Here is a 10,899-nt window from a genome sequence, read left to right as displayed (position 1 = left end):
TCTGACATATAAATTGATTAAAATGTAAATTAAATTAAAAATTGCAATGGCTTTTTAAACAAATTGCGTGTTATGCAATGTCGTTAGACCCTGTATAAGTTCGTCAGGATAACCAAACAATTATTTTAATAGTAATATTAAAATGTTCACATTTTTATCCTCGATATTTTTTAAAGTACCTCAAAAGAAATTTTGCATATATTCGAATATACGTTAACGTCAGATTAGCCGATATATAAAATGTTGAGTATAATATTTTATCAGTTTGATAGAATAAAATTATTTACGTTCTACATAAGTGAAAAAGTTATCACAACCGAATTAAGATTAATAAGACAAATCTCTTTTCGACGATATTATTTCTGAAAACCAAAAGATTGCAAACAGTTATTTTTCCAAAGCTCGGCATAGTTTAATAAATGTTTTGCTACTTGGCTCAGTAATGTTTATCACATTTATACTCGAAAATAAATTAAATTCTATTTGGCACAGGCATACCCAGGATATTTCAATGTAAATCAGTGTTAAACACTTAAACATAGTAAACCAGAATTTGATATCCGTAACCATAATAACCTCTAAGAATAAATAATAATTGATATTGATAATATTCAAAATGTTTCTTTAATATCGTTTACAGAAATATTATGGTCTGTACTTTGCTTTTATTATAGGTATAAGATTTTACCATAACACATCAAATTGGAAATGGGGCGGAAGCTGCCTCCCTGGGTACTCCACTGTAGTTCAGTTTGTTTTCTTATTTAAACGTTTCAAATATATTATTTTCAAAATCAATAATAGAAACAGAGTATCCATAAAGTTTATACAAGTTGTCAATACTTATACTAGTTTATTTTGAGCTATTTTGAGCTTTTGGTATGGTGTAATGTAGTTGCTCTAATTTAGCCAAAACCCATGTTTATGCATATGACAGCTGTTATATTCAATACTTAGAAAAATGGTAAGTATTGAATAGATACTTGAATGAATCTTTAGCGAAAATATTATGTTATTAAACTATAAATATTAAGGAATTCCACGATTATTCTGTATTTACGATAAAAATTGTCAAAATCGAAATGAAATTGTCATAAAAGTGTCCGGTATTTAGGGGTTTTTCTGTATAAAAGTAGTGAAAATGGCCCTGTTCCCAAAAAAATGTCCACTATTTATAGGTTCCGTTAAAAGAAGTATCAATGTAATTCATATTGTTGTATATAAAATAAAAATTAGAACTGAAGGTTAATATTTTACCTATTTTCTTACCTTAGTCAGTGGTATACTAAAACTTGAATTTAGGGAGGGGGTGAGTTATTGGTTATAATTGATAAAAAAAGATTAATTTCTAAGAAAGTAAATTCTTCAGGATACAGAGGGGATAGTAAACCATTTACCCACAAGGTTACGCTACTCTCTGTCATGAAGTACTTTACTTCAATTATTAAAAGTTAATTTGCACAACATAATAAAAAAAAATTAACATTGATTTACAATGTTTGATATAATTCATTAATAAATTTGATTTTTTAGATTTTAGTTAAATTAAAAATAAATTATGAAATAAGTAGGTTTATAACAAGTGCATAATGTATGGAAACATAATAAATCCAAGATAAAAATAGAATCTATAGTTAAATATAATTTTACAAGCATTTTGTAATAATAATGTTGTTTTGAAATATGAAAAAATAAAAATAATTAATGTAATATATTATAATATATACTTAATAAGACAACATAAAATATTATACTCAATTGTCAAGATAATTTAATATTTAAAAATATGTATAAACAAAATATATATTATTTTTTATTATTTAAATTAATAAATAGCATTAATATTTTAGTTGTGTTGACATATTTTGAAAAAAAACCTCTTCAAGATTATCATAAGCATTTAGATACAATGCTTAAAATAAAGTTTGAAAGGAAAAAAATAGTATCAATTTCATGTAAAAGCCAGAAAAACTTATTTTCATTTGATAAATAAAATAAATCCAAAAATAAAAATGACACTTTTATGATTTTACTAGTTTTAGTAAAAATTTGAGATCAATTTAGGGTAGTAATAAATGACTTCTAAAAAAAGATAAAAATAATAATGTAAATATACGATGAACATAATACATAAGAAAATGTATCATCAAAAATAAGAATACTGTTCAAGTAAACCAGCCATATCCATATAGATTCAGCTTATAGAAACCAATATGTTTCTAATCATATTAATTCAAAATGACATGGATTGCAATTTTGAGCTAAGACTTCTAATGAAATTTAAGGCCGATTAAAAAAAAAAAGTTCACTTTTATGTTTATATATTAAATATAAACATTAGGAACTTAACTTAATATATTATGTCACAAGCTTCAATGTAATGGATCAAATGTCTAAAGAGAAATTATTCTCATCTAAGATTAAATTACCATAATATTAATTTTTTTTATCAATTATTTGCTTACAAAAAGCAATATTTTTATACTATGAAATATTCTTGACAAAAAAAAAAAAAACTACTTAAGTAAATCTATTTCTTCTTCTGTTATTACATCAAAGTCACTTAATGTGCTTGATGACAGAGATATAACATCCATTTCTCGCTCTTTAGCTTCTTCACCTTGTTCAACTGTTGTAGAGTTACAAAATTCTTCATTTTCAATAGTATCTATAAAAAAATGAAAAAAATAAAACTATTTGCATTGTTAAATTAAATAGTATATAATTTACTTTCATTAACTGCTTCTGAAAGGTCCAGAAAAGATTTATCAATTTTGAACTCATTGGTAATAGATATATCTTCATATGCAGTTTCCAAATCAGGTATGTCATCTTTAAAGTAAAAATAATAAGTGAGTGGATGTCGCTCTACTTTACAGTAGTTTACAAGTGGGTTACTATAATGGATGGTATTAAATTTTAATTCAATGATATAATATCACTATAATATCAAAAACAATTCTGAGCAGAGACAGTTTTGCAGTCTAGGATATTTTATGCTATATTACTTATATTGTTATGATTTAAAAAAAAAAAAAAAAAAAAAAAGGTACCAAAAATAAATTCCAAATCCATCAAATCAAATTCATTATGTAGACGACTCACTCGATTATTCATATTATTTACAATTGATTATAAAATATTAATCTTAGTCATTAACGTCATTAACTATTACAATTAGAATATAAAGCATACTCTAGAAATTTCAAATACTTCCAAATGATATTTTTAAACTACAATAATAAGACTAAAATTGTTATTTTTGATTATTTAATATAATTTAATTTTATCCAAATTTGAACTTTAAACAGTTATATAAAAAAACCGCAATATTTTCCAACTGCTATTATTTCAACTTGTATTAAATTTACAAGGTTTTTGACCCAATAAATAAAATTTTATCGACATTTTATAGAATAAAATACTAAAAAAAACTTAAATTTCAAATGTATATAAATAACTTAAAATTGTTGAAATATTTTGAAAATGTTATCAAGTATAGAAATTGATAAAATAAACATATGGTATAAATTTAAAGTTTCTATAGTTTTCATTTTTTAATAACAAAAAATAAGAATATCAGTACAAGAGAAATTGAGTTCATCAAATGTTGTAATTCAAATAATCATAAAAAATTAATTTGATTTTCCAACAGATATTTTATGTTTGATAAAAGTATACTAAGTCAAAAAGAATCTTATATTGAATTTTCAAATCTTAGATTTAAAAACATACTTTTTTATGAATTTTTAACTCAAAATAAATAGCTAATTTTTGTAATTTTTACGTATTTTGTCAAAATTTGAGCTTTCAGTGCTTATTTAGAAAAATTGTGACTATATATTTTTAATATTTTTTATCAACCATTGTGACAATATATTAGGAGCATATTATTCAATTCTGAAGCTTTTTTACCCAACGAATAAAATTTTATTGTCATTTATAAAAAAAAAAACTAAATTTGAAATATTTTGAAAATTTTATCAAGTATTGAAAATGTCAGTATAAACATTCAATGAAAATGTAATTTGTCTACGACAGTTTGCTTTAGAGTTACACAAATATCTAAAATCTATTTTCTCAAAAAATGGATTTTGCATAAAAATTACCATTTTTCCTTATTTTTGTTTTTTCAGTGCTTTTAAAAACTACTAGGAATTTCAAAAGTTGACCTCCCCAATGCACCTACTAGATTCACTTTTCAACCAGAAAAGCTACTGAAGTTAAAAATCGAAGCATTATTTCAACAACTTATCGTGTACACACACAAAAAAAAAAATCGACACAATTGTAAAATCAATATATTCATCACTCAGAATCTAAAAAAAGGTTAAATTAAAAATACAGGTAATAATTTAAATATTATTCAATTATATTACCAGGTTCAATTAAATCATCTCTAAGCTCATAACAATATGATGACACTTTTGAATTTACATTATGATTATTTATACTTGATTTAATTTCCAACAAATTCATGTCGATCCAAAGTAAAATGATAACATAAGCTGTGAAAAAATCATTAAATGAGATTTAAAAAATATATATATATAGTAATGCATCAATATAAAAAAAAAAATTGTAAACTTACCCATTACAAATGTAACAGTCATCATAGAAACATATGAAGTTAACCGTTCCAGACGATCAATAGGTAATTCAAATATATGTTCGTTTGCATAACATATAGAAGGGACTGCAGCCCAAGATAAAACCCAAATACAAAACAAAATCTAAACAGAATTAGCGTAGTATTACATTTTGAATCGTAAATTTGTATTAATAAATTACCATTTCATCAACACTTTTTGTTATGAGTTGATTTCCAAGAATTTGTGATGAATATGTTTTTACGCTTCAAAAATAAAAAGGAAAATCAAATAGTTCATTTATTTAATTTAAATAGTAAATACATTATAATTAGATTATTTCATATACTCATTACGTACGTATCATGTAATGGTGTCCAATTAAAACTTTCATCCCAAAACTCAAATACAATAAAAAATAGGATTTGAACAATGTTGCAATAAACAAAAGGCCCAGCAAAGCCATAAGATCTAAAAATAAATAACAATTTATTAAATATTATTATTATTATTTTTTTTTTTTTTATTAAATCAATATAAATTAAAAAGTTTAACAACACTCATTATTTCAAAAAGTATTGACTTTTTTCAAAATATTTTTTTACATGGTTTCAAGTTGTTAAAAAACCAAAGTTTTTATTAAAAAATTATAATTTTAAATATTTTTTATCCTTATCACTTTTTAAGTTTTTACTTTTTTGAATGACAACATAGAGTTTTAATTTCATATTCCAAAGCTGAATATTTTTCTAAGTATTTTGATACATAAAAATCGAATTTGGAGCTAGTAGTTTATTATGAGTTATAAGTATTTAAAGTTTAGACAAGCAGAGTAGTGGACAAACATTTTGCGGGGTGACCCCGTACCACTCCACTCTGCCAATCTAAACTTTAAATACTTAATACTTATACATAACTCATTAACTACTAGCCCTTAATTCGATTTTTATATATCAAAATACTTAGAAAATGATAAGGATAAAAAATATTTAAAAATATAATTTTTTGATAAAAATGTTGGTTTTTTAACAACTTGAAACCATGTAAAAAAATATTTTGAAAAAAGTCAATACTTTTTGAAATAATGAGTGTTTTATGATAAATCAATCACCCTATATAATGAGTATGAGACTTAATAACTAAGTACATATTATATTATTTATTTATTTTAACTCTAGAATATTTAAAAATAAAATATTAGCCAAAAGGCTGCCAAAATCAAGCAAAACAAAATTGTGTTACAAATAATAATTGGAAGTGCAAGTTTCACTACATTACAACTTAAACACATATAGGTGATATAATATTATGAATTTTTAACAAAAATTAACTACATGACCAATATATAATTCAATAATACTTTTTTTATTTATTCACTTACAAAAAATTTACTAGAAATATAATATTATTTTAGATGTTATGAATAATAAAATACAAGATTAAAATAAAAAAAAATATGAAACAAATAATCCAAAGTCCATGATACTATTTAAATTATTAAAATGTGGTGATATATGGTAATAAAATCAAGATCACTTGGGTTATGTTAAAATGTATTTTTATTTGATGTTTGCACTAATCATTTTTTTTTTTTTAAAACCTTATTAATTTGTGTTATTTAATTACTTCTAAAAACACCTGAAAATCTTTCTTATATTTATATACAAATCTTATATTTTTATATTTAGTAAAAATATAGAATTTAATTTAATTCTAACCGGGTTTTTGTCAATTGCTTAATATTTACTAAATACTACTATTAATTAGTTATTTACTATTTAAATAAATTGATCATAAAAAATCATGATATATTAATAATGTAGTTCTACGACACCTAGTTTTTTTTTTTTTTTTTTGTTACCTTTAAAACCTTTTCAATAGTATACTTTAAACCCTTAGGTAAGACAAAATCACTCAGAACCATTTAATTTTTCTATCTTAAAAGAGTTTCCCACTAAACCGGGGGGGGGGGGGGGAGTGATATTCATTATGTATTTAAATTGGAACCAAAGAATTTGTTTGTATTATTAGGGTTTCCATCTACAGAAGTAGAAGTTCTATATTACCAAAAATTTACTGTATAAACTACAAAATATCTACAATGTATTAAAAATAATTAATTAGGCATTAGGTACATTAAAATTCATTTTGTTATTTTATAGAATCGTATGAAAAATATTAGGTGATACATATATTATGATCATCAAATTGAATATCTTAACAAAAAAAATATTATGTAGTAGGAATGTTATTTTTCTAAAAACACTATTTTTAAGTGTTTGTTTTGTTTTTAGGTAAGTTGTTGCAATAAGAGTGCCAATAAATGGCCTTTGGCCTTGGGACAATTATTCTGTTAACCCCACTTGCCAACTTGTCTCCAATATTTCCTTTCATTGGGAAACGCCCCATAGAATAGGTCAACAATTTCTAAGTTGTTTTTTGTTTGTTATTAATAATTGAATAATTCAAAACATTTTAGTAGATATACAGTTAAAATAAAATAGTATACCTTTTTCTATGAATTTGTGCTATGACAATGCAAAATTATACTGTTTGTTTTTAGGTACCTATTAATGTAAAAAACAAAACATTAAGTAGGTGGGTTGAGTACTCATAAATAATAACATTTTACATAATACTTGAATATATTATTAATCATTTACAAATATTTAGGTACTGAGGTAATTTTGTTTAAAAAAAAATGTAAAATGTATCATTAATTACTTCACTATATTTCAGTTTTTTTTAAAATAAATGTAATAAATTATTCATATTTTATTGACATAATAATTAAATAAATTATTATAATTCGAAAATAGTTAATGGGTAATATGTAACAATCAGTTAGGCATATGAAATTAAATATTTGGACACGTACACAATTTCACATAGCAATATGATATGTAAATACTAATTATTTCTCATGAAATTTGTTGAATGACATGGAAATGTTAACAACTAAGTCTATGAAAATTAAAGCTGTTCTAATAGGACAATTAACATTATTTCTTGGTTTTTGTATAGAATTTGGAACTTGTCCAAATAACATTTTTGTTTATATTACAAACAAAACAAATAGGTAGGTAAGTAATAAATTTGCATTTATGCTTTAAAGATGAGTTTGTGAAAAATTATAAATAGAATCTGAAGAAGATTAATCATAAATTAGTAAATAGTAGACACAGAAATTTAAAGAAAAAATTGAATGATTAATAGTAAAATCTCTGAAACCTCTTGGCATGTAGAATAATGGATTCTCATCGGCTATCGAGTACATACCACATTGACACCGGTGGCGCAACCAAGAGGATGAACTCCGGGTCTGGACCTCCCCCTTCCCTTGGCATGTATAATAGTAAATATGTCAATTTTACACAAATATATGCATGGACTACAGGCTAGAAAGGAGTGTGTCCATACAACCAGCAATAGAACACGAGTCTGACGATACTGACTTAAGCCCGAACACGACATACGATAAAACCATTAACTTTAGGCTTTACACTCACTCATAGACAAGTATGCTGGGGTAGATGTAGACAAAAAACCATGGGACCAGCCAATAGGAGCCCAAGTAGTTTTTGAGCTGTACGAACATTACAACGATTCGCTCAAAAGCGTGCAAGTCATTGATGTCGGGCGACGGCTTGTGTACCGCCGCCGCCGGGCACCGGGACCGCCGCTCGACATCGTACTGCGGATTCATCACAGGACAGCGGTTCATAGCGTCCGTCGTCCCCACGGTCCTACAGCCGATCCTCAATAACGCGGCGGTCGTGGCGCGTCGGCGGCGTCTGCAAAGTGGACGATCAACAGTGGCGTTCGTATCATGGGACACGCGGTAGACAGCAGTGTCGGAAAAAATGGAAAATCAATCCTACAATGCAATATTGTTACGAAAGACGGTGTGCGGTGCAGTTGTGCGTATGCGGCCGGTCGAACGCGTAAACGTAAAACGTCGTGCACCAGACACTATAGTACAGCGCACACGAAAACGAAGCTGTTGTAATACTGATGTTGATGTTAAATGGCAAATAGTATTATTATTACTATACTGAAACCTACTCGGCCCTCAGCACGATCGCAGTCGCACGAGTCTTTGTTGTTATTCATAAACAGCTGTTCAGCACATAAACAAGTGCGCCGCGCCGCACCACCATGGCCGTACTGTGGTGGCGGGGGTGCGGGGCCATGAACCGAGCAACGCGCGACGTCCGATGCCACGCCATTGGTCGAAAATCAACGCGGGCACAAGCCGGCTATCGAAAGCTCTGTGCCTCACTGCCTCAGTGCCTCTGTCGTAGACCGTAGTCGTCCGTCGCTTTTGTACTGTTATTGTGTAGGTGACTATTGTTATAGTCTTATAGACTACAGTCAATTGTCATAGTCATTTTCATTAGTATTATATTATGACGTACTCATTACTTATTAGTTATTAGTCATTGTCATTTGTTGTTTCCAAGTTTCCTACACCTAACTAATAACTACTGAGTACAACCTACTTGTTAGTAGGCATACTTAAATCGTCAGACGTTGATAACTGTGACTTGTTGTTTGCGACAAAGTTAATTTCTGTTTTGACTATCTTGTCATACTAGTTATTCTTATTACGATGCGTTATAGTAGTCGTTTAACGTATACCGTTACCAAGTCCTCCTGATTAACGATTACTGTTTACAAACAACACTACAAGGGCTGCACACAGCACAACTTTTTTGTTATTTTTATTCGAGTATCGGATATTCGGACTATCACGTTCAAATTTATTGAGGGTGATAAGTGCATCATCCATTTAATTCAATTACCCTAACCCTACCCTCGATACGATAAAAGTAATAGCTTCTAAATCTAGATTAGTTCTACGGTGGATTTGGTTGAAATTTTTGGTATATTCTGAATTTTAGTCAGAAACAATTTTAGTAGAAAAAAAGGCAATAGATATTTAATATCGAACTCGAGAAAATCCATAAGGTCAAGTTGAAAAAGCCAACATCATAATAGGTATTTTATTTAAATTTCATTAGTTATTAACTATTAAATGTTTTTTGAGCTCACTAACATTCAATAGTAAATATATTATTCTTAATTTAATTTTGAATTTTAATCATTGTAATCTTCAAGTTAGTTTTGATTTTTAAATGTATTTCTATTATTTTATCGACAACAATACAACATACTATAATTGTAAACATAAACTTAATATTGTATAAAATATAAATATAAATAGGTATTCATTATTCAATTATTGGTCTTGCTACAACTTTTATACAACGGTATTTTTTTCGTTTTTTTAGTGTATTGATATTGATATTTCAATATTTCAATATTTCCAATTTAAAATTATCACGAAAATTTTGATATTCATACGTAAAACGACGGTAGTATCTTCTCGAACAAATTTTGTAATTTTATTTTAGGTACCTGATGTATTCAAAATATATTAATCGAATAAAATTTGAAACTATTTACATTTTAACTAAATTATTATTTGACACAGTGTGAATTTTTCAAAATATTCATACTAAGTTTAAGGTAAGTATTATTTGGAATTTAAAATTTTTAAAATTCTGTGTTTATTAAAATATTTTTACTCAATATGCTTGAAAATATACCTAATGTGATGTTGCATTAGACAATAAGTTTCAAAGTTCTTATTGTCATATGCGGACATGCGGTCTCTGCTAAATTATTTAATCTAAATTTCAATAAATTATTTTATATTTACATTAATAATGCATTTGTTATAAATACATTATTAATGTAGAAATAATTATGAAAATACATACATATTTAAATATTATCTAGTAAAACATCATTCAATATAATAAGGTACGCTTGGACGTATATTTTCAATTTTATATAATTATATTGTAAATTTTGTTATCTAATATCTACATATCAATGTCAATTATTTTTCAATGAAAAATCAAAATCGCCAAACTACTTGGATGAAGATTTTTCATAACTCCCTGAGGTAGAGGTTTATGTTAATTATAGGTATTATAATGTATTAATGTATAAGTTTAACTCGTAAAATACAATCGTAATATATCATTTATATTATTATGAAAATAATAATTATTTATTAGGTTCTATAGTATTCGACGAACAACGATCAATCACAGCTATGTACAATATACTGAACTACCTAATAAAAAATTCTAAATAAATTATGCCATTCATATATTTAACTATATAGAACATACCTAAGTATAAAATATATTTAAAAAAAAAAATATAATTCATGGCTAAGTCTACCACTGAGTAATCAATTTTTTATCCACACATACGTATATAATATATTCTATAT

At 26.1% G+C, this 10,899-nt stretch overlaps 1 protein-coding gene across 1 annotated transcript; it reads right to left on the bottom strand.

The window, feature by feature from the left end:
• Positions 1 to 2,304: 2,304 nt before the first annotated feature.
• Positions 2,305 to 8,680, bottom strand: LOC107161828 (uncharacterized). The gene is made up of 7 exons (XM_015508410.2): positions 8,099 to 8,680; positions 4,950 to 5,060; positions 4,792 to 4,855; positions 4,592 to 4,733; positions 4,380 to 4,508; positions 2,731 to 2,832; positions 2,305 to 2,668 (listed from the first exon to the last, which is right to left on the bottom strand). The coding sequence occupies exons 1-7, from the start codon at positions 8,311 to 8,313 to the stop codon at positions 2,517 to 2,519; spliced, it is 915 nt and encodes a 304-aa protein (XP_015363896.1). The 5' UTR covers positions 8,314 to 8,680; the 3' UTR covers positions 2,305 to 2,516.
• Positions 8,681 to 10,899: the final 2,219 nt, after the last annotated feature.

Source organism: Diuraphis noxia, unplaced genomic scaffold (genome assembly GCF_037042655.1).
Source record: "Diuraphis noxia isolate RWA-SAM2 unplaced genomic scaffold, SU_Dnox_SAM2 contig0002, whole genome shotgun sequence".
Taxonomy (NCBI): domain Eukaryota; kingdom Metazoa; phylum Arthropoda; class Insecta; order Hemiptera; family Aphididae; genus Diuraphis; species Diuraphis noxia.
This window is presented reverse-complemented; position numbering and strand designations above follow the sequence as displayed.

Coding starts and splice junctions, on each gene's coding strand:
- LOC107161828 (XM_015508410.2), bottom strand. CDS start 8,313: ATGAACCGCTGTCCTGTGATGAATCCGCAGTACGATGTCGAGCGGCGG. Junction 4,734..4,791: donor CAAAAAGTGTTGATGAAATG/GTAATTTATTAA, acceptor AATTCTGTTTAG/ATTTTGTTTTGTATTTGGGT. Junction 2,833..4,379: donor AGATGATTTAATTGAACCTG/GTAATATAATTG, acceptor TTTACTTTAAAG/ATGACATACCTGATTTGGAA.